This window comes from Gopherus flavomarginatus, chromosome 6, assembly GCF_025201925.1.
Source record: "Gopherus flavomarginatus isolate rGopFla2 chromosome 6, rGopFla2.mat.asm, whole genome shotgun sequence".
Lineage (NCBI taxonomy): Eukaryota > Metazoa > Chordata > Testudines > Testudinidae > Gopherus > Gopherus flavomarginatus.
The window spans coordinates 117,908,713-117,933,401 of NC_066622.1; the positions used below are offsets into that span (position 1 = coordinate 117,908,713).

A 24,689-nucleotide genomic window follows, 5' to 3' on the forward strand; every position below is an offset into this window, starting at 1 on the left:
ACTGTATGCAGTTTGCAAAGTGGGTTTCAAAACAAATAAAAGAGACAGATTGTCAAAAATATCTCAACGGGCTGGAGTGAAACCAAAGATGTGAAATCTTGGTACGAACTGTTTTCCAATTTACATTTTTTCTTTCAAAATGTGACAGACTCCGCTTCTTGAACACTGCTGGTTAAATAGAAAACATCACTTTCTTGCAATAGCAGAGACCGTTAAAAGAAGAACCTTTCCAGTTTTGCAATAAAAACAATCCTAGGGAGATTCTGTGTAGGAGTGTAAGGGATTTTAGAATCTTTTCTGAAAACAAAATCCCTTTATCAAATTTGTGCCAAATTTTGTGCCATTTTGAGCCAAATCCTAGTCCTGCGGAAGTCAATGGGCCTTTAGCCTTTTATGCATTTAAACCCCAAATGTTAATGTCAGTCTGCCAGTGGTAGGTGATTTTTGCAGGCAAATGTCACAATGCTAATGCTGATTATGCATTACTCTTTTACATTCTAAGTTTCAGAGACAGGGGAAGGACGTGGAAAAAGTTAAGCAGAGGCTGATAGAAATTGCAAACTATGTCGATAAGGTAAGAACATCAAAAATATTTCATTTTCTCAAGCCTCACAAATATTTCCAAGGGGTATTGCTGTGAAATCTATGCCATCTAGGCTTATTGGGAAGGAAAAGCCTTCTGAAATTCAAAAATTGTTACACACCATTCCTGCAAAGACAAGAAAATGGTTTCTCAGTGAGAATGTGTCAGCCAGAAAGAATGGCAAGACCTAGATTTCCAGCACCACAGCATTTTTACTAGGACAGCCATGAAACAGTTTGGGGGTGCTATGCATGTGGCAGTGGGATGACTAAGGTTCTGTTAATGCAGTTTTTAAGACAAACATTAACCTAGACCTGACAATATTATTTCTAAGTGCAAGAGAAGAACCACAGTTGTAACAAGACAAAGATACTTTGTTTAGGTAATGACCAACTGGGGCATTCCAGTGACTGGGGTGAAAGTTTGTTGCATTCTGAGGCATTGTCTATACTAGAACATTTTTATGTTGCCAGCACCATTGCAACTCCTCTGCATCCCTGTTACGCTCCACATGTCCATAAACAGAAGTGCCTGCAACACTATGCAAAAACATACCCCACTACTGTGACTGTCCTTGCTCTGAGCAACGGTGTGCACTATATGGTCCTCCAGTGTGTCACTTTGTACTGTTGCAATGCTAGTGTAGACAGCAAGTACTACTTCAGAGGTTGCATTGGTGCAATAAGTCGTTCTAGCATAATTCCACAATGCTTTTGCCCATCTTTTGTCACCTCTCAATCCACCTACCAGCCAGCTCTATGCAGGTCTGAAAGTACCCATTGCAGTACTTAGCTGTTGTTGACTATCTACACAAGGGCAGGTCTACTAGCAGCCATGGCTTCTCTGTTTCTGCTGCTCTCATGTGTTGACTTCTCAAATGTGGTGCTCACCCCGTACGCAAATCTTGCAGAAAAATATTTCCAGCCAAACAGCAGTGGCAGCAAAAGTATGAACTACCCCACCATGTCCTGTTCAACTCAGTAAGTTGTGAACTCAGTACCCGAAATATCTCAAAGCCTGCCTGGAACCAAAATACTTTTTGAGGCACATTCCTTCCTTGTAACGCTCATGGATGTGGAAGGCTCACCAATGTGCAGCCACCTACACGGGGCTTGTGATAGAACCACAATTTAGGCTTTAGATTTTATTAGGCTGGCCTGAAAATGTGGGTAATTGTTGGACAAATTGTGGAAAGGGGTAGGTTTTGAAAAGGGATTTGAAGAAGGAGAGGGTGGTTGGTTGAAGGAGTAGGGAACATACTCCAGACATAAGGGCCAGCAAGGGAGAAAGCTATAAGGTATCGTGGAAGTAAGTTAGAAAGAAGCAAGACAGGAAGCAAAATTAGCAGCACACAGATCCCAAGTTGTGCAAATGGCAGGAAACAAGAGTTGAGATGTGGGTAAGGGCATAGCCACATGGTAGTTTGAAAGTGAGGATGAGGAATGAGATGTAGAGCTAGACTTCTTGTATTTAATGTGGTTTCTTTTAAATATACTATATACACCAGGATTCTTCAGGATGAAAGGAATCATACAATGTTCAGTGTTGTTAAAAAGAGCTTGCTGAACACAAACCAACCACCAGGTAAAATGGGATTAAAGCTTACAGTACTGTGCCATATGTTTGGAAAACCTAGGAGAGTCCAGTAAAGGAATTGTGACTGAGTCTGATTTAACTGAGAACTTACCAACTGGTATCTCAAAGACAATTACTCAAAGTCAGGCAATTCTAGATTAAAAACAAGCTGCTGGACAGAACTCGGCTTGTTCTGTAACTGTGCTGCTGACTTATTAAAGGAAGGAGGGAGTTTGTTTGCTACCTGTTTGAAACTAAAATTACATGTTATATTCATTTTGGCTTCAGTTTATGCTCTCAGTGAATTGCACTGCTACCTAAATAACTGCAAAGCATACCAATCAGACAAAGACGCTGTATGTGCCTGGTTTTGTTTGGACTGTAAACCATAACCCTGCTAGAATGGTCCCTGGCCTATTAGGTATTCTCTATACTAGACTTATTTTCCCAAAATTTCCTGCCATTGCTGGCACTTGTGCACGTTTATCAGCGGTGAAGTCTCTATTATAGATAAGGTAGCTATTGGTATTAGAACCACTTTGTCATCGAGACCTGCTGTAAGCAGGATTAGATGACTCTGGCAACTGGCATTTTAGTTACAAGTCTACACTAGCACTCCCACCAGTTGTGTTGCATTGGTGACAGCAACAAAGGGAAATGTTAGGATTCACTTGAACTTGCGATGAATTTGTCTGGAAATTCATTGGGTATGGAAGCAGTTGCCCTGCTGCACCATGGAGGAATGTACCAACCCTGGCCAGGACATGGAGATTCTACCATGAGGCCTGCTGAGAATTTTAATGTTTTTCCTGAATGTTTCCTGGATAGTTAGCCGTGGTCAGATCTCTTTCTCTGGGTCATGACAATGCTCTGTCTGATGCCAGTGATTTCAGGTGTTCATTTATGTGGAGACACATTGTACTCTCCTCCTCCACCCTAACAGGAAAGGTTTTTTCCTGGGACCAAATAGATTTCTGAGAGGCTTGTGTGAACCTTATGATTTTGCTAACATGTGCTGATGTAACACGTTCCTCTAAAATAGGATGTAGAAAGATTCATTTGTTTGCCTCACTAGTTCTACAGGCCATTAAATATTCGAGTAGCCCTGGTTGGAGTGGAGGTGTGGAATGACATGGATAAGTGCTCTATAACACAGGACCCCTTCACCAGCCTCCATGAGTTTCTGGATTGGAGAAAGCTGAAACTACTACCTCGTAAACCCCATGACAATGCACAACTAGTGAGGTATAGCCAGCAATGTATTTCATATTTGCATGACTATTGGCTGGGGTTTCCAGGAACTGAGAATCTTTATACATAGTTCTGTTACTTTTTTTTTTGTTAAAATATTTGGGTAATTGTGTTTTTGAAAGCAAAAAGCAGCCCTCCGTCCTTCACAAGCTCACAATTTCTTCCCAGGACCCTGCATTAGTGTGGGAATATGCTATGTCAGCTTCCTCACACATCCCTCTGAGCAGTGTTTGTGTAGAATTGTGCGTAGGGCACAGTCACACAAACACTTACGCACATGCCTACCGTTAAGCGTCTGAATAATCTCACTGAAGTTAATGGGACCACTCACATGCTTCCAATGTAACTATTCACAGGACTGGTGCCTAGTTTTATCAGTTTTAACAGACAAGGGGCTTGATCCAAAGCCTGTTGAACTCAATAATATTTATTGTTATTTATTATTGTAGCACCAAGAAGTCCTAGCCATGGATCAGGACCCTACTGTGCTAGGCACTGTACAAACACAGAACAAAAAGAAAATCCCTGCTTCCACAGACCTAGATTGAGATCACCAAGCTCATTTTTACAGTAGAACCTTGATTTTACAAACACCAGTCTTGTGAATGACCAGTTATACTAACCATTTTTGCAGATGGAAAAAATATCACATCATAAAGATGTTGTCTACAAAGAACAAGTCAATATCCCTTCATATTCCATTCCTTCAGTGCATTGGAAGTTGCTTTGCAAGAGGTCTGAAAGACATGAGAAAGTGATACAGTCCACTGTTCTGCAACTTATGCACCATTCCTATTGTAATTTTGAGATGGTCAATTTTATGAACTTTTCAATTTTTAAGAACTCCTCAGTTCGTAATGTAAAAGTCTTACTGTATTTGTGACTTAAATAAAATTAGAAACCTGTCATTGTATAGCTTGACAAAGTGGATGAGGTAATATCCTGGGACCTACATGGCTACAACAACACTGCAAAAATGATATGGCTTAGACTGATTTATTTTCTATAAACAAGTGTTCATAGGTATAATGACAAAATCTTCCATTGGTCATAATGACAATCAGATCAAGAAAGTATATTTTTTTACAGAGAATATTTATACTTGACTAGAGCTAGGATATGTTTTCTCTTAATTATTTTAATTTAGTAGACAACAGTAAGTTGAAAGATCAAACATTCATAGATGAATGACTTTTAGCAATTAAAACAAAAATGTACTGAGGCATTCAGTATCTTACTTAAAGTATAGGAGGAGGTCTTCCAAATTGTTGCAATATCATTAATTGCTCTTTAAATACTAAAATCTTTCAGTTGGATTAATGAATTTTAGGGTACACTTTATAGCTAATACATTATAAATTTGCACTGTGTTGTATTGACACTTGCATGAATTGCAAGCATGTCTATGTATGTGCATTTCCCAAGTTAAATTGTAATGGCAGTTTTCAATTGTTGGCATTGTTGTAATATACTGTATTCCCCCCACCCCCAAAAAAAGTCCTACTGCAGCAGAAACTCCAGAAGATGCTCAAATGCATCTTTCATATAGCAGAGATTCTGTCATTGTCATTTCCACAGATTTGCATGACTAATTTCTGATCCTTATTGTTTTCAACTTTCAATGTCTGGAGCTGGCATTTTGAAAATGGGATCGTTGCCTGAGATTGGCAGGAAAAAGAAGTTATAAAATATTAGGATCCTCTCATTTTGCATTAAATGATGATTCTGTGGTTTGTCTTCTCCCCCCCTTCCTTCAGTGGGATATACTTCCAAGGGACTACCATTGGCATGGCACCTATAATGAGCATGTGCACTGCAGAGCAGTCTGGAGGAGTTGTTATGGTAAGTATTGGGAGCACAAAAGCTGAATTTGGTCCATCTTGTGCAAAAAGTTTCCATGAGTTATTTAATACTGTATCTTGTCATGGAAAGTCTGCTTTTTAGTACTGTTTTCAATCTAAACTCTTGTTTTGTCTATATCTTCATACAGTGTATGTATAATTGTTTTAAGTATCGTATTTCATAGTGAATGAAATAATAGCTTGCATTAAAATATAGTTTAGCCTCTTTATAGAAATCGTTGAAATCAATTAGAGTATTCACTGGGTTATAAGCATTTGCAGGATTAGTATAGAAATGAACACGTTTGCTGTGCATATAAGGCTATGTGCAATGAAAGCCTCTCATAAATGTTTGATAAGAAATAATAGTTTAAAATACTGCATTTACCATGCACCAAGGATATACATTTACAAAGCCTCTAGTGTAATAGTTTATTTTTCATGTTTCTAGTAAAGTGGTTTTATTATAATTGTCAGACTTCAAGCACAATCTACACTAGCAACAGTGGCAGCATTCATGTTAACTACATTTCTCTCACAAAGAGTATTACTGTTGCTTTTGTTGTCAGCTTCCAGACATGTGACTAATACACATAATTCATGAGTTAGAACATTTTGGCCTTTATCAGAACTTGTCACCAGTGATAAATGCAACATAATTACATGTCCAAATAAAGAAAAGATGCACCGAAACCAATATAAACATTGAAATTCTGACTTTAGATAGCTACTCAGCTCATAAGACCCCCTGTTGTGTTGAGTTATTTAAGGATCTTAAAATAAAATATTGTTTTATATACTACACTTGGCATATATAGTAGGTTCTGGACTGGCATGCAGAACTATTGTTGATTTCATTGAAAATTACATGCATTGAAAGTCCTCAGAATATTAATATAGTGGGAGCTGTTAACCTGGAGGACCATCCTCAGTTGAATTCCTTGATTGCTTCGTTTTAAACTATCTCATACCCAGTATTCCCATGCTTTGTTACATTGTATTTTAATGCAAAGTTTTACCTTGTTCACTACAAAAGTTCACTCTATAAACAAAAAATAAATTCCTTTATTCAACTAGTCCTGTTACAAAAATGAATGTCTCTTTAAAATGTTTGCGGGGTTATGGGTATTAGGCTGATTAATAATGCTTCATGTTTTCTAGAATTATAGAGAGAGTGTTCTAGAAACCATGGATCAGGTTGTGCAGCTTTATTCACAAGGAGTCCCACTGAAATAAATGGAAGCACTTGAAGTCCTACTAATGTAATTTTTGCACAATCTTAGCCCTAAGTGCTTTTCTAACTTTTTTGCTAAATCTTCCTGAAAAACAGACAGTTGGCCAAAAACAAAACAAAAACCCACAACCAACCCAAATCACAATCACTGAATAAAATTCCTGTATAAAAATGAAATGCACCACAAACAAAACTTCAGAAAGAAGGATGTGTAGGTGAATTAATTAGTGGTTTCTAACCCTAGAGTGTACAGCGCTCAAACTCTCCAACACATGGCACATATTCATGTACATGCTCTTTGTAATGCTACATGCCCTACTCCAAAAGAGCTCCCACCAGTCTGGAAGTATATTTCTAAGCACAGAGGTGGTGGAAGTCACTATATACCAAATAATCTGTGAATATCAAAAGGGGTAAGGATCATAGAATCATAGGATTGGAAGGGACCTCGAGAGCTCATCTAGTCCAGTCCCCTGCACTCATGGCAGGACTAAGTATTATCTAGACCATCTCTGACAGCTGTTTGTCTAACCTGCTCTTAAAAGTCTCCAATCATGGAGATTCCATAACCTCCCTAGGCAGTTTATTCCAGTGCTTAACCACATTGACAGTTAGGAAGTTTCGTCCAATCTAAACCTCCCTTGTGGCAATTTAAGCCCATTGCTTCTTGTCCTATCCTCAGAGTTTAAGAAGAACAATTTTTCTCCCTTCTGCTTGTAACAACCTTTTATGTACTCGAAAACTGTTATCATGTCACCTTTCAGTCTTCTCTTTTCCAGACTAAACAAAGCCAGTTTTTTCAATCTTCCCCCATAGGTCATGTTTTCTAGACCTTTAATCATTTTTGTTGCTCTTCTCTGGACTTTCTCCAATTTGTCCGCATCTTTCCTGAAATGTGGCACCCAGAACTGGACACAATACTCCAGCTGAGGCCTAATCAGCGTGGAATAGAGCGGAATAATTATTTCTCGTGTCTTCCTTACAACACTCCTGCTAATACATCCCAGAATGACGTTCACTTTTTTTGCAAAAGTGTTACACTGTTGAGTCATATTTAGCTTGTGGTCCTCTGTGACCCCCCGATCCCTTTCTGCAGTACTCCTTCCTAGGCAGTCATTTCCCATTTTGTATGTGTGAAACTGATTTTTCCTTCCTAAGTGGAGTGCTTTGCATTTGTCCTTATTGAATTTCATCCTATTTACTTTAGACCATTTCTCCAGTTTGTCCAGATCATTTTGAATTTTAATCCTATCCTCCAAAACACTTGCAACCCCTCCCAGCTTGGCATTATCCACAAACTGTATAAGTTACTCTCTATGCTATTATCTAAATCATTGATGAATATATTGAACAGAACCAGACCCAGAACTGGTCCCTGCTGGATCTCACTCATTATGACCTTCCAGCATGACTGTGAACCTCTGATAACTACTCTCTGGGAACAGTTTTCCAACTAGTTATGCACCCACCTTATAGTAGCTCCATCTAGGTTGCATTCCCTAGTTTGTTTATGAGAAGGTTATGCAAGACAGTATCAAAAGCTTTACTAAAGTCAAGATCTACCACTTCCCTCCTATCCACAAGGCTTGTTTCTCTGTCAAAGAAAGTTATCCTCCTTGTCTGGTCTGATTTTTCTGTCTGCACTCTTATTCAAATCTAATATCTAATCTATCTTGGTTCTTTTATCATGCCTCTCTGAGCACCTGTCCTGCTATGTACATTCTAGGTGGTTTGAGTCTCTTTGTGTTAGATGAGGCTCATATTTTCTATGAATATTATTGCAAGTTAAGTGTAAAGGTAAAATGTTGCTTTCTTGCTCAGACATATTCTGCTGTACACATTCAGGCAAAACACTTTGGACTGTCTTGGGAGGTTAGCTTGAGTGAGAAGTACAGAACTGAGCCACTGAGATTTATTTAATCTAAGAAACACCTCAGTGGAAAGTATTTTTTGTAAATGTCCCAGTTTACAACTTAATGAGCCTGCCGGGAGTCAGTTGTAGGACTGAGGTGCTAGTTTGCAGCAGCATTAGACAACGTTATTCCTCAGTGGAGTGCAGCAGAGTTCAGTTGAAAGCAACTGCATATTTGGTATAACAGCCTATAACGTGTTCAACAGGAGAAGATTTCCTGTTTGGCAATTGTGAAACTGTTTACTAATGACTTTTACTACTGAACTTAACTTAAAAAAATGTAGAGGAATAAATCAAAGCCTCATTCCTCATAAGTCTGTTCATTTCTCAAGTGCTGCTGAGTTTAAATAGTCTCACTATCAAACTGGGCATATTACTGTTTGTTTGAATAGTCTTAATTTATGCTGTTTTCCAATAACCTCTTTTGCTGAGACATCACATTCTTTGTCTTTAAAAACCCACTCTAGAAACCTGATAGCATTCAGAATGATCCAAGCAAGTAATGAGAACCGCATGTGCTGTAATAATTACATTTCAGATCATTTCTTGCTCTAATTTGGCCATGGACCTTGCAAATCATTATTCTAAAAATTATTATCTTAGGAGATGTTGAAATAAGAAGAATCTCACTGTTTGTGCAGATAAATGGCTGTGAGCATGAAAGTAACAGCTGGGTTCTGTACTAAGGTTGCCCCATACTGAGCACCCCCTCGTGGCGAGGGGTCACTCTGCAGAGCCTGTTTCCTCTTCTTGAGGGCCTCTTACACAGGGTCTCCACACTTTTTCTGTGGTCAGAGAACCCCTCCTTGCAGGTCTGGATTTATTCACAGAAAATAATTCAGATCAAAACTCAAACTCCCAAATTGACATCCCACAGACAAATGTTTCTCTTCCTACTCACAGGCCTCCCTGCCTGGAGAACTTTTGCACTCTCTCCTCTGCTTGCTCAGGGTCTCTCCTGATTTAACAGGCTACTCCCAGCCCTTCCTGGCTGGAATCTTAGTCCCCAAACCCAACAATTTCTGCTCTCCCTGAACATCTCCACAACCTCCACTGCAGCTTCCAGCTGCTCTTGATAGGAGAATCACTTGATTCCCTCTCCAGTGGGTCTCATGCTCTAATCGGAGCTGGCTTAGCCACAGGCTTTCCAGCCCATGGGGCAAGCCACCCTGTTACAGGCTCAGTTTATTGTCTCTCTCAGTTGTTCAGAATTTGAAGAAAGTTCTAAATGTTGACCACATCTAAAAGTGAATGCTGCTGCTACAGATCCCTAAGTTAAAGGCATGACTTCTGTGCTGCTTTGTTAAAATGTGTGGGCATTACATCACTGTCCTGTCAATCCGCAGCCCTGTTTTACTTTTGCTTCTTCTGTGGAGTCAGGTGTAATTACAGCTATTGATTAAATATTTGGGAAATTGAATGCATGCACCCACAGAGATCAGTCAAGCTAGATATTAAGACATCTTGATGTGTAGCTTAGTGTCATGAGAGAAGTTTTTTAAAAACCATTATAAATGTACATGTGTGCACACCGCAGTTTGTCATAATAACAACAACAAAAATTAGCTGTTCAGCTTTCCCGAAAACAGCCTGTCAAGGTTTTTTCCCCACTTTGAACTTTAGAGTTCAAGAAGTGGGGACCTGCATGATTACTTTTAAACTTAATTACTAGCTTAAATTTGGTACACTGCCACCAGCCAGAAGTCAGTGTCTGGCACACTTTCTGTTCCCCCAAAACCTTCCCTGGGGAACCCAAGACCCAAACCCCTTGGGTCTTAAAACAAGGAGAAATTAACCATCCCCCTCCTTTTCCCCCCAGACTCTCCCCTCCCTGGGTTGCCTTGAGAGGCTTACACAGATCCAAACTCCTTGGATCTTAAAACAAAGAGGAATTAACCATCCCCCTCCTCTTCCCCCACCAATCCCTGGTGAGTTCAGACTCAATCCCTTGGATTCTAAAACAAGGAAAAATCAATCAAGTTCTTAAAAAGAAAGCTTTTAATTAAAGAAAGAAAAGGTAAAAATTATCTCTGTAAAATCAGAATGGAAAATGATTTACAGGGTACTCAGATTCATATAGACTAGAGGGACCGCACCCCCAGCCTGAGATTCAAAGTTACAGCAAACAGAGGTAAAAATCCTTCCAGCAGAAACACCATTTACAAGTTGAGGAAACAAACATAAGACTAATCCACCTTGCCTGGCTATTACTTACTATTTTGAAACATGAAAGACTGATTCAGAAAGATTGGGAAAGCCTGGAATGATGTCCCGTCTCTCTCAGTCCCGAGAGTGAACAACAAACAACACAAAAAGCACAAAGACTTCCCTCCACCAAGATTTGAAAGTATCTTGTCCCCCTGTTGGTCCTCTGGTCAGGTGTCAGCAAGGTTCACTGAGCTTCTTAACCCTTTACAGGTAAAAGAGACATTAACCCTTAACCATCTGTTTATGACACAGCCATTTTAAAATACATGATGCACACAGTCTCAAGCACAAATAGAATTTTAGCAACAACATTTTTGTATTAAATATTACAAGATTCAGGAAAGCCTGAAATGAGAGCACTTTTTTGTTGTTTGTTTTGAAGATAAAATTCCTTGAATTTACTCCGTGAGCCAAATAACAGTGGCCATTTGCCTTCTGAAATGATTACATTCTTTTTTCAAATGTGCTTTTTACTTGAGAATTGATTGATTTACTAAAAATATTAGGGAGCTGAAAAAGGAATCTATAAAATCTAAACCAAATAATTTATTAAGGGCTTTTCTTATGTGAGGCTGATGTTTTAGACACTTTTTTACCTTTCACTTTTTTTTAGTCCTAAGGCTGGCTGAGACAATAACAGAAGAGTTATTTAAGCTGAATATATTCATTTATGCTTTTAGAGCAGGCAGCAGTACATACTAATTCCATTTACTGTCTGATAAAATGTAAATCATGCATTTCTATTATATGTTTTATGCCTTTTGGGAGAGCTTTTATAAGAAAGATGGATTTTTTCCCAAGGAAAGTTATTGATGTCATACAGAGCTTTGTGGAAAGATCTCTTTTATTCATGGCCAGGCCAAAACATTAATCTGATCAGTAGCCCCTAACCAAACCACACAGTGCATTTCTCAGAAACATTTGTTTGGGAAAACAACATTCCCACAAGGATCAATGCCAGTGTTTCTATTTTTTTACTTTTACACCAAGTAAAACACTTACAGGAATTAATTAGAGGCCACCTAAGGACATTGTCTTTTTTACTTTTTTAATTAAAAATGAGGTCCTGTAAAATGGTTGCTTGAGCTCACACTTGCTATAATTTCTGCTTCAGCTTAGTAGTGGATGTTAGAGACAACACCAAACCTCTTCACTGCACTGTGGGGATTGAGCTCCTGAAGTACAGGACTTTCTGCCCTCTTTCTCTCAGTCCCTCCTCTTATGCCACTGTTGTCCCCATCCTTCAAGATATGTGCAAATCATTCTCTGCTGTTTATGCAATATCCAAATTCTAGCTATAGAAGAAAGATTACGAAGATAGTCAAAGCTGCCTCCCCTATCTGAATGCCCAGTTGCCATAAGGAATTGGGTGTCTTGATGCCACAGGCTACTTTGATAATCCCAATCTAAATGGCTTGTTTAGGGAAGAGAGGATGTTGATAATTGGTAATTTTATCCATTTAGCAAGAACAAAGTAGTTGAAATTGTAATGCAGAGGCTTATAAAACAATTTAGGATATCAAGGATGGATCCAAACGTGTTCTTTTATGAGTCATTCTTTCTTGTACATGGGCTTCATGATTCTTTTTTTTTTCTTTGAGGATCATTCAGACAGCCCTCTTGGTGCAGCAGTAACCCTGGCTCATGAGCTGGGCCACAACTTTGGGATGAATCATGATACCCTGGAGAGGGGCTGTACCTGCAAAGCATCTACTGATAAAGGTGGCTGTATCATGAACCCCTCTACTGGGTAAGTGCAAACATTAGTAAGCGTTAGTTGGTGGGGAGGAAATTATGCTGTAATTGGTTATCTCAGGAAGCTTTTGAGTAAAAGTTTACACAACGAGGCCAGTCAAAGCTTCCCGCAAAAACCCCTCCACAAGTAGAAACAAAAAAACTTGTTAGTAGAGGAAAATTTGCCATGTTGAGTTCTCTAGCGTGGAAGAGAGAAAAATGCCATAAGAAGCAATGAATTGTTTGTCGTTTCGAACAACCCCGGTTATAATACAGTGCAGGCATTTTTATCAGAACTTCCACTACTGTCATCTTGCCAGCGTGACATCTCAAATAATCATAAGGGGGAATGACCAGAATAAAGACCATGACCAAAATTATTATGTAGGAAATAAAGTGTTAGGCTTTCTGTTATTTCACTTTTGGTGAAGTTCATTCCTGTGCAGAAGATCAGCACAAACGTGATGCACCACATAACTCCCAACTTAACCCTGTTTTGAAGAAGACTGAAATGGGATGTGAATGCTATGTAGGCTTTGCATGGGGTGAGGGATGAACTTTACCTGTATTTTTTGCAGCTATACCAGCATGAGCTCTGAACAAATCAGATCTCATAAGCTAAGCAGAGTCAGGCCTATTCAGTATTTAGATGGGAGTCATCTGAGGAAAAAAATAAGGCAATCTAGGAAGTTCTGGTGATGAATCAATAGGTGACACTCCTCTTTCTGAATCAATACTGAGGAGATACTCAAGCATGGTGTTAGGAGGCTGCTGCTGACAGCCTGACCTTTTATGGACATCAAAGATACAATGGTGTTTTCTAGAAGAGGTCTTGGACTTCTGGCCAAGTTCACTAATTACAGCCTGTTCTACAATATTAGAAACTGAAACACACAGCCTTGGATGTGCATATGTTTTGTCATCTACATTCTGTATATGTGGGCTTTCTTGTATATTTTACTCTGTCAGTTACGAAGCTCTTGAGTCTTAGGATTTGTGACGATGCTCAGGGCTCTTTCGTCTCTGCTGGTGCAGTGACTGCATGTTTCTTGGAAAGGAGGTAGGGGAGGAGAGGGAGTGTCATGCAGGAGAGCTCCCTGCTGATCAGCCAAATAGCAGCTTTGGCATCTGCTTCAAAGGCAAACTGTTATCCTTGTTAAGAAAAGAAAAAAAAGTGCTGGCTAGTGGCCAGTCATAGCAAGCTAGGGGACAAAAAATGAAAAGAGATTGGTGTGTTTGTGGGGGAAAGGGAGCAATTTCTAAAGTTTTGCATAAGAAAAATAGCTTGGCTTTTCTGAAACAATAGGTAATAAATATCCTTGCAGAATTCTGTTCAGCAGCACATCACAGCTATTACACACACTAATAAAACAAACTGAAATTGGTAACATGACCATGAGGAGTGGTAATGTGATTGGTAACTCCTGACTTCATATCTGCAATGAACAGATAGATTTTATATCTTAGTGCCTGAATGATGTACACAACCTTTAACGATCAGCTCAATTAGTATTTGTGCACCTGGTCACCCCGCAACTTCAAAAGAAACCACAAAAGGGCCCTGTGGGAAGAAGTCTTCCCCAGGTTCTTCCTTCAGTTTGCCCTACCTCTATGGATTAGGGAGCAGTGCTATGCACAGAATTCTGTTGATTCACACAGGACCCCTGTGTCTCTGTGTTGGCTCTGCAGCCCTCTGCCCCTATGGGCTCGCTGACAGCTCAGGTCCATTAACTGCTAGGGTTTCCCCTAGTAACCACAAGTTCTGGGCCTCACTTGCCCTCAGTGATGGTTCACCCAACACAGAGCAGGTTGTGAAACAGTTAACATAGCCTCAAGCATTAGTTTTCCACTGTAAAAAGCAACAAAGAGTCCTGTGGCACCTTATAGACTAACAGATGTATTGGAGCGTAAGCTTTCGTGGGTGAATACCCACTTCATCAGACGCATGTGGATGCTGATCAGGTAGTTTCTCAGTTTCTTTGATAGTGTATAGCATAATCTCTGATTGTGGTCTGTCCAGTAGATAGCAATGGATTTTTCACCTTCAGTCCATTTGGTATGATGTCCATCTGTTTGCATTTGGAAAGGAAGATGATATCTGTCTGTATTTGTGCAAGTTTCTTCATGAGGTTGATGGATTTCCACTCCAGACGGCTAAATGTAGTGTCTTGCGTGGTGTCAAGTATCAGAGGGATAGCTGTGTTAGTCTGGATCTGTATAAAGCAACAAAGAGTCCTGTGGCACCTTATAGACTGTAGACATGCATCTGATGAAGTGGATATTCACCCACAAAACCTTCTGCTCCAATACATCTGTTGCCACGTAAGGTGCCACAGGACTCTTTGTTGCTTTTTACAGATCCAGACTAACATGGCTACCCCTCTGATACTAGCTTTCCACTGGCTTTTATGCTTCTCCTCATCTACTTCCTGGTCCTCCATGGATCTCCAACCTGTGAAGGCTCCCCTTGGGGGGATCTGTTCAGAAGGAGACTATGGGAAGCTAAAAATTAGAGAAGAGCAAGATTATTTAAACTACTAAAACCTTCTCTTTTTATTCATCTAGCTTCTTTCATTTGTTCTTCCTGGGATGCATGATAAGCACTGACTGAAGTGAAAGCTGTCTTTAGACACCATATAACCATGCTATGATGTGACAAAAGGCCAGGTCATGGACCATGTAGAGAATAGGTGTCTCTGAACCACCTTTCTGCTCCTCTAATCTTGAGGCCATCCAGAGGCTAGTTTCTCCGGCCATACTTCAGGTAGTCTAAATTATGCCCGCAAGAATGGCCCACCAGACAGGAATCACAATCTCCTTTCCTCCATGCTTCTCAGAGGAGCTGGCCCAAAGGCTTTTAATAGTAATAACATTCTGATTGCTAAGTCCCCCTGGAGGACTAAGTGCATGTTTCTAAAACAAGGCATTTTGGAGTTAGGAGAGAGAGGAGTAAAAGTGAGAACAATTGTCAGAAACCAGAGTACACACAAACTCAACCCTAGGAAGAGATGTGACATTCAGAAATCCAATGGGATCCAGTTTCCTTTTTCTCCCGGAAGGCCCAGTCACATTGGTGACTTGCCAAAGGATTGTCTTGGCAAGGTCTGTGAGGGGAACTACAGTGAAGTTCCAGGAAAAATCATTTTTAGTAGCTAGTTATGACTAAAAAGGACCACACAACTGTTTTTTTAGTCTTTGGGATGGGAGTACTGCCTGTTGCCTCTGTCTTATTGATGAGGGCTTTGTACACACATTCTCCACTAGCTACCCCAAATACTTGGTTTCTTGCTTGCCCACCTGGCATTTTTTCAGGGTTTGCTGTGAGATTGACCTCATGGAGGACTGCAGTATTGCAGCCAGATTTTAGAGGTGAATAAGCCACTCTTGGCTGTAGACCACAGCATCATCTAGAAATGCCACTGCATAAAAATGATGAGATCATAATACCTGCTCTGTCAACTTCTGGAAGATGGCTGGGCCCGTGTCACCCAAAGTCGTGGTGGAAAGTGGACAAAGTGGAACAAGCATATCAAGATAGCAAAAGCTATTTTTTCCTGAGAATTGGGGGAAAGAGGAATCTACCAATAGCTCTTGGTCAGATCTAAAATAGTAATATATTGGATGTGGCTAAGACACTCTAGTAAATCATCCACCCGTGGCATAGGGAAGGCATCAAAGCTGGAAATGGCATTTACCTGTCTGATGTCCACACAGAAACAGATGGTCGCCTAGAGTTTCAGGAGCAGGACTACCAAAGGTTAAACGATTCCTTGATTACCCCCAGTCTCAACATGAATTCAGCTTCCTGAACCAGTACCTTCTTCATCCCTTTTGATATTCAATAGGATTTCTGTGCCAGCTTGGCCCCTCTTACTATAAGGGAGGTCCACCCTTATAGCAATGAGAATATGTCCTTGAATACCTTCGGGAGGTTACTCATTTTCCCTCACTGTACCACAGTTAGCTGCAGCCCCAGAGCTACATTCTCAACACTCACAGGTTCAGGAATCTGGGTCCTAAATCCTCCCCATCATCTTCTGAGGGAATGAAAACACTCTGCTGCGCCCTCCAGGGTTTTTACAAATTAATATGAAAAATGTGTCTTTGTTACTATTTGTCTGGGCACTGCACCTTGTAGTCTACAGGCTCAACTTGCCAGAATGCCTTGCCACTTAGCCAGGAGCTTGCTCCAGGGAGGTCAGTTTTTTGTGGGGGAAGGTTATTGACTTACAGTGGGAATTATTAGCCTCTGTCTTTACCTTTAGGGTTAGCTATGAAGTAGCTGCTGCCTGTCTGTCATAAACATTCCAGGAGATATACTTTACGCTCTTATAAAAGAATTCAAACAATATATTGTTAGTCTAAAATTACCAGTCTGAGTATTTACCAAAATATATACTCTCTGGGACTATTCTTATATGTAGGTTACTTGTCGAACCCTGAAATATTTGCAGGCTTGGAGGCTAAGAGTGTGGTCAGTTCAGAAAATGCTAGGTGAATGTTCCCTACTTGGAAAACATTCTCAGAACAGTAGAAATATCAAAAGAAAGAGGATATAAAGAAGCCCAAATACATTCCTAAGGCAGTGTCTACTTCCAGTATATGTATTCCCGTCCGATCCATGCCCTCTAATTTCTGTTGATTTAAGCAGGGTATTACAAAACTACAAAAGAAGAAAAAACTATCTCAGGCTGAGATTAAGCTTTAAAAAAGGATCAGCCCCAAAGAAGTCTTTATTCAAGAGCTATAAAGGGTAGGAAAAACATAGGTTGGAACGACAGGCCTGCTGCAGCCTTAATTTTGGAGTCACTAATGTGGTTTTGTAATGAAGGAAAATGTTTGAAGTTTTTTCATTTTAAAGTGATTTCATTAATTATTGCCATCTTCTTTGAAGAATTTAACATTAAAAACTTGTCTTGGAAAGTATTACTTAGTGAAAGCAGCCTCCTGGGATCAGGACCCTAACCTCTGTTGAATCTGTCCATTAATGAGCTTCCTGTAGCTTTTAGTCTTAAAAGGTACCTGAAAGATGTGCATGCCACTTTTGTATGAGCAAGAAATACTTTAAAGAGTCAAACACTTTAGCAAAGTATATTTGGCATAATATTCCATATAGAATTATGGATCAAAAGAGCAACATGGTACCTCTGCTTTCCCAGAGATTCAAATATCATCTAGCAAAAATATACGTCACAGGACAAGAGTGGGGCTTTTGTGATAAATAAATTGCATCAACAAAAACGTGTTTAATAATACGGCACAATTTCCTTTCTAAGCTGGTCTTTTAATTATACTTTTTTGCCTCTTTTAGTTCTTTTGAATTTAAACTCTTTTTGAGAGAGGAAAAATGGTGAAAAGCCCAAATGGCAGGTTTAGAGTCTTAGTAAGTACTGGGCATAACAAGAATGGACTGGAGCCAAAGGGATAGAACTAACTGTGGAGCCATTCCTGTAGTTCATGTATGTTTTATCTTATCAGCTTTAGTATCAATTCGAAGAAAAAAGCATTTTATAGTTCATATTCCTCAATGTTTCTGTGTTTGGCCTTACACAGCAGACCCACCTTTCTCCTGGATACAGAAGGAGGGGGTCATTATGGTGACATTTCAATGACAGAAAAGTGGCGAGGTCTAAAAAGTGGCTGCCTTCGAGACTATGATCCGATCCAGTCCTCTTTGTGTCCTGCTGTAGGAGAGGTAAAGATCTCCTTAAAGTCTGCCCCCCCAGCCCACTGTGTACTTTAATTCCTATCCAAGTAACTTTACAACAAAATAAGTCCTATTATCCTAGAAATGTCTTGAGCTTCAAGAATAAGGTATAAACAGCCTTTACAGCTGGCAAAGAAAGCTGGCATGCACAGCAAACTGGCCACTTCAGCAATCCGTATTAACCCCACTGCATTCACCACACTGGTGGATGTGCAGGTGAATGAACCAGTGATGGTGTGGCTGATCTGGTTAGGTCCTGTGATGGTGTCGCTGGTGTAGATATGCGGGCAGAGTTGGCATCGAGGTTTGTTGCATGGATTGGTTCCTGAGCTAGGCTTTGGGTGGCAGGCCAGTCCTTACCCACAGACAACCTGCCAACCTGAAACATATTCTCACCAGTAACTGCACACCGCACCATAATAACTCTAGCTCAGGAACCAATCCATGCAACAAACCTCGATGCCAACTCTGCCCGCATATCTACACCAGCGACACCATCACAGGACCTAACCAGATCAGCCACACCATCACTGGTTCATTCACCTGCACATCCACCAATGTAATATACGCCATCATATGCCAGCAATGCCCCTCTGCTATGTACATCGGCCAAACTGGCCAGTCTCTACGGAAAAGGATAAATGGACACAAATCAGACATTAGGAATGGCAATATACAAAAACCTGTAGGAGAGCACTTCAACCTCCCTGGCCACACTATAGCAGACCTTAAGGTGGCCATCCTGCAGCAGAAAAACTTCAGGACCAGACTTCAAAGAGAAACTGCTGAGCTTCAGTTCATCTGCAAATTTGACACCATCAGCTCAGGATTGAACAAAGACTGTGAATGGCTTGCCAACTACAGAACCAGTTTCTCCTCTCTTGGTTTTCACACCTCAACTACTAGAACAGGGCCTCATCCTCCCTGATTGAACTGACCTCGTTATCTCTAGCTTGCTTGCTAGCATATATATACCTGCCCCTGGATATTTCCACCACATGCATCTGAAGAAGTGGGTATTCACCCACGAAAGCTCATGCTCCAAAACGTCTGTTGGTCTATAAGGTGCCACAGGATTCTTTGCTGCTTGAACAGAACAGGTAATCATCAAGTGATCCATCCCCTGTTGCCCATTCCCAGCTTCTGGCAAACAGCTAGGGACACCGTCCCTGTCCATCCTGGCTAATAGCCATTGATGGACCTATCCTCCATGAATTTATCTAGTTCTTTTTTGAGCCATGTTATAGTCTTGGCCTTCACAACATACTCTGACAAAGAGTTCCACAGGTTGACTGTGTGTTATGTGAAGAAATGCTTCCTTTTGTTTGTTTTAAACTTGCTGCCTATTAATTTTCATTTGGTGGCCCCAGTTCTTGTGTTATGAGAAGAAGTAAATAACACTTCCTTATTTACTTTCTCCATGCCAGTCATGATTTTATAGAACTCAATCATATCCCCCCTTAGTTGTCCCTTTTCAAAGCTGAAAAGTCCCACTCTTACTAGTCTCTTCTCATATGGAAAACATTCCATATCCCTAATCATTTTTGTTGCCCTTTTCTGAATCTTTTCCAATTCCAGTACATCTTTTTTGAGATGTGGTGACCACAGGTAGCAGGTTTAAAACAAATAAAAGGAAGTTCTTCTTCACACAGTGCACAGTCAACTTGTGGAACTCCTTACCTGAGGAGGTTGGTGAAGGCTGGGACTATAACAATGTTTGAAAGGGAACTGGATAAATTCATGATGGCTAAGTCCATAAATGGCTATTTGCCAGGAAGGGTAAAGAATGGTGTCCCTAGCCTCTGTTCATCACAGAATGGAGATGGATGGCAGGAGAGAGATCACTTGATCATTGCCTGTTAGCTTCACTCCCTCTGGGGCACCTGGCATTGGCCACTGTCGGTAGACAGATACTGGGCTAGATGGACCTTTGGTCTGACCCGGTACGGCTGTTCTTATGTACATCTGCCCGTAGCATTCAAGAGGTGGGCATACCATGGATTTATATAGAGGCAACATGATATTTTCTGTCTTATTATCTATCCCTTTCTTAATGTTTCCCAACATTCTTTTTTTTTTTTTTTTAAGTGCCACTGCACATTCAGAGAACTATCCACAATGACTCCAAGATCTCTTTCTTGAGTGGTAACAGCTAATTTAGCCCCCATCATTTTATATGTATAGTTGGGATTATGTTTTCCCATATGCATAACTTTGCATTTATCAACGTTGAATTTCATCTGCCATTTTGTTGCCCAGTCACCCAGTTTCATGAGATCCTTTTGTAGCTCTTCGCAGTCTGCCTGGGACTTAACTATCTTGAGTAGTTTTGTATCATCTGCAAATTTTGCCACTTCACTGTTTACCTCTTTTTCCAGATAATTTATGAATATGTTGAATACGACTGGTCCCAGTACAGACCCCTGGGGGACACCAGTATTTACCTCTCTCCATTCTGAAAACTAACCATTTATTCTTACCCTTTGTTTCTTGTCTTTTAACCAGTTACCAATCCATGAGAGAACCTTCCCTCTTATCCCATAACAGCTTACTTTGCTTCAAAGCCTTTGGTGAGAGACCTTATCAAAGGTTTTCTGAAAATCTGAGTACCCTATATCCACTGGATCCCCCTTGTCCACATGCTTGTTGACTCCCTCAAAGAATTCTAGTAGATTGCTGAGGCATGATTTCCCTTTACAGAAACCATGTTGACTCTTCCCCAACAAATTATGTTCATGTATGTGTCTTACAGTTTTGTTCTTTACTATAATTTCAACCAGTTTGCCCAGTACTGAAGTCAGGCTTACTGGCCTGTAAATGCCAGGATCACTTCTGGAGCACTTTTTAAAAATTGGCATCATATTAGCTAACCTCCAGTCATTTGGTACAGAATGAAGCCGATTTAAATAATGGGTTACAGACTACAGTTAGTAGTTCTGCAATTTCACATTTGAGTTCCTTCAGGACACTTGAGTGAATATCATCTGGTCCTGGTAACTTATTACTGTTTAGTTTATCAATTTGTTCCAATTTGTACCTTCCCTGTACAATAGTAGCCACAGTTGGAGGAAAGAGTTGTGCTGGAGAATTTTTAGGGGAGCTACTGCCACTGTTTGGAGCTGAATCCTGGCCTGAATCCTGAAAATCAATGAACCAAGTTTTAATCAGCTCCTCTGTGTTATGAGCTGAGCTTTACTTAATAAATAAATGGTTAGGAGGGGATTCAGAGAAGAGCAGTGATGCTGATCAGGAGGCTGGAGTGACTGGCTTGTGAGGAGGAAGAAGAGTTGAGGGGGATAAGTATGCAGCATGGCTAATGGGAAATAAGTGCACACCACACACCTATCTGAATGGTATAACGTCAAAGAGGGCCAGGGATGCTTTAGGGTTGTACCCAAGAGTATACCAAGGAGAAAAGGATGAAATTAAGAAAGGGGGCAATCATTGAGTTGTATGTACCTGTGGCGTGGTCTCCCAATGGGATTGCATGAATCCCCAGCTCCTGGAAATTTGAAAAAAAAAAATGCCATAGGAAACAATTCTGCATTAGCAGGGAATTGGATTGGATATCCTTAACAGGCCTTTTCCCTCTTTCCATTCAAGGCACTGTTCATCCCTGTGCCCATATGGAGGCCAGTGCACTACCTAGGGTTGCACCACTGGGAAATGCCGGTGCCAGCCTCATTTCCCATCATGATGTGCCTCTGGCACACCCCTGGCAGTAGGGGAGCACCGTTGAAGGAGGTATAGAGTTAATTATGCCACCTCTGGCATTATAAAGTAACAGCAGCAATACCATGAATTTCTCTTCAAAGGTCTGATTCTTTATTGTTCATTTGCACCTTTGCAGAGAGAATGTAAATTGGGTGTAAAATGCTATCTTTCTTATTTGGTAACATTGTAAAGCCACTTTGTGTGGATATAGATGATTATACAGGGTCCAAGGAAATGGAGACTCAAACACTATGAATCTCTGATGATGGTATACTGTTGCGTGTAGGTTGTGCACACTGCTGTATTAAATGAGTTGTGGCCTAGGGAATCTGGTTACTCGTGCAGTGGTCATAAACTCAGTGAAGAAAAAAGGATGACATGGAATTGGACCAACTCTTTATTAACCTCTTGGCCATTGATAATTTGTTTACAGGATTTTAGTAGGACTATTCCTCTCAGTAGGAAATGACTAATTTTGATTAATTGGCTTTCATCTCACTTTAACTATTGACTTTTGCTGGGTGGGGGAGAGAAAAGAACATGGAGAATATGAAACAAGTTAGCACGCAGTAGAAATTCTACCTGAGGTTGGAAAAAATATGTTGATTGCACATTCATTTACTGCTGAGGTTTGGAGAAAACTTTTTAAAAAAATCATAAAAGCATCTCCCCCCCCCAGCACATTTTAATTAAAATTGAAACCTTTTACAGTTAGACGAGAAAGAAGGTGACTAATGGGAAGGAGCAGATGGTGTAACTTGGGCAAGATAGAAGTATTACCTGGTTAGAATCTGTTTAGTTACCCTCCCAAATTAATTTAATTGGATTCTTTAAAGTGCTATTTTAAAAGAGCATTACTAATACAAAGTATGTTCTAATTTCCTCTAGGCACCATTGGATGTTCCTCACTCAGAGCTGGGGTACATTAGTTACAATTAAAGCTAAATAAAATTTTAATGTGGAAACATAATGGTGTTTCTGTGTTGATACTGCCAGGTGTCCACAACTCTTTAATTTTTTTTCATGAGAGCCTAAAAGAGACTTTGCTATACAGGTTCCCCCTGTTTGCACCACTACTGTCTGTGATTTCTTTATACCATCAACCCAATTGTCCAAGTTTTATTAGATCTAGAAAAATTTGCTCTGTCTTAGAAGTAAAGTTGTTTTGAAAATGTAACTTTTTGTGCATTTTGAAAGAATGGGATGGTTTTGTTTTGTTTGTGATGGGGCAGTTCCCATATGACTCAAAAACAGTTGAGTTAAGCTGCTGCAGCACAGAAGGATCGCAATGCCTCTTTGGATGCCCTAACTTGAGTGTCCACGTTTGAACACTGGGCCCTATATTATTCTTTCTTTTTTATCATTGGTTGCATGTCTGTATTTCTGCTGCTGAGGAGAAATTGGTTGTGGTTTATGTGCATACATCTAGCCTACATTCTGGCAAGCTGATTATTAGTGCAGTTTGTTGCAATGTTTTCTGTGAGCCTCTGACTTGGAATTTTTAATAATTTATTTTCACTTTTTTTTTCCAAACCTTCCTGCATTTTTGCATTGATAGTTCTCATACTTTTTGTTCTCTTTTTTTAAACTAGGTCATCCTATGCTTTTATTAAAAGCCAGATTTGCAAGTGCTCATATCTGCCGTTGGGGCCAGATTTGCAAAAGTTCTCAGCACCCAGTAGTTCCCATAATGACACTTATGCCATATTTTCAAAAGAGCTCAGCACCCAACATGCACCTACTTTGCTGACCTTTTATGGCCATTTATTTAGATGCTTAAATGGAAGTTGAGCCCTTTTGAAAATTCCAGCCACAACACTAAGTTACATTGCTAATTATTATACTTGTTCTCTTAAAAACAATGCCATGGATAGTCATAGTAATATGACTTATAAAGGCTGCATGTCTGCCAGATGAACTGCCTGAATGTCATTGTGTGAGATGCCTTATTTTCTCTTTTTTTGACAATGTGTTATAGAGGGTCTGTTCCCGCCTCTTGTGTATTGCCAATTAGTGTTAATGAGTTTTAAGGATGCATATCAAAGGAAGTCTGGTAATAATACAGATTTGATAACTCATCTAAATATATATTTGCATGATAAGCGGTTGGTTAAGGTCTCTGGAGAATCCATTCTGCTCAGTATTGTCAACTCTCAGAAACTTCTGAGAGCTTAGTTATTTTGTCGTCTGATTTTTGTTTTGCTTCTTATTTTATGACTGACATAGAACAAAAGCAGCAAAGAATCCTGTGGCACCTTATAGACTAACAGAGGTTTTGGAGCATGAGCTTTCGTGGGTGGATGCATCTGAGGAAGTGGGTATTCACCCACGAAAGCTCATGCTCCAAAACCTCTGTTAGTCTATAAGGTGCCACAGGATTCTTTGCTGCTTTTACAGATCCAGACTAACACGGCTACCCTCTGATATAGAACAAAAGAAATTAAATCCAAAAAGTACACTATTAACGATAAAACATTTAAATTAAAACCCATTAGCAACAATCTAGAAAAGTTTAAGCCTGTTCTTAACTTGCCCTTATATACATTAGGTGTTCCAACACAATCCCATTTCTGGGCTGTGAAAACATTCTCTCTGATGAGATTTTCAGCAAGCTGGCTTCTGGTCTCAGCCAGATGTGCCATGAGAACAGCAGTTTGGCTTTGGTACCAATCTCAGCTTGAATCTGGAAGTGAAAAACCATTTATCCCAACTCTACAGAAAGTTGGTCTGAAGTTTAGTGCTAAAAGAAGCAAAGAGTCATGATGGAAGTGGGCCAGAGTTCTGGGGGTGGGGGGAAGGATTTTTTATTTTACACAAATTGGTTCTCCCCTCCTTATTCCAAAGACCTTTTAGAACCGAGCCACCATAGAGCAAGTCAAACACAAGTTAACTCCAGAATTTCTTGACCTCCCTTGGGTTGCTTTCAGTTG

The 24,689-nt window shown here is 40.1% G+C and overlaps 1 protein-coding gene across 2 annotated transcripts in view; it reads left to right on the forward strand.

The window, feature by feature from the left end:
- The window catches only part of ADAM12 (ADAM metallopeptidase domain 12), a 330,750-nt gene that overhangs the window by 232,618 nt on the left and 73,443 nt on the right, over window positions 1–24,689 (forward strand). For both annotated transcript variants that reach the window (XM_050959376.1, XM_050959375.1), the window contains exons 8-11: window positions 503–574; window positions 3,234–3,403; window positions 5,167–5,251; window positions 12,206–12,354. In XM_050959376.1, the coding sequence (XP_050815333.1) occupies window positions 503–574; window positions 3,234–3,403; window positions 5,167–5,251; window positions 12,206–12,354 (476 nt within the window). The remainder of the gene's footprint in view (window positions 1–502; window positions 575–3,233; window positions 3,404–5,166; window positions 5,252–12,205; window positions 12,355–24,689) is intronic.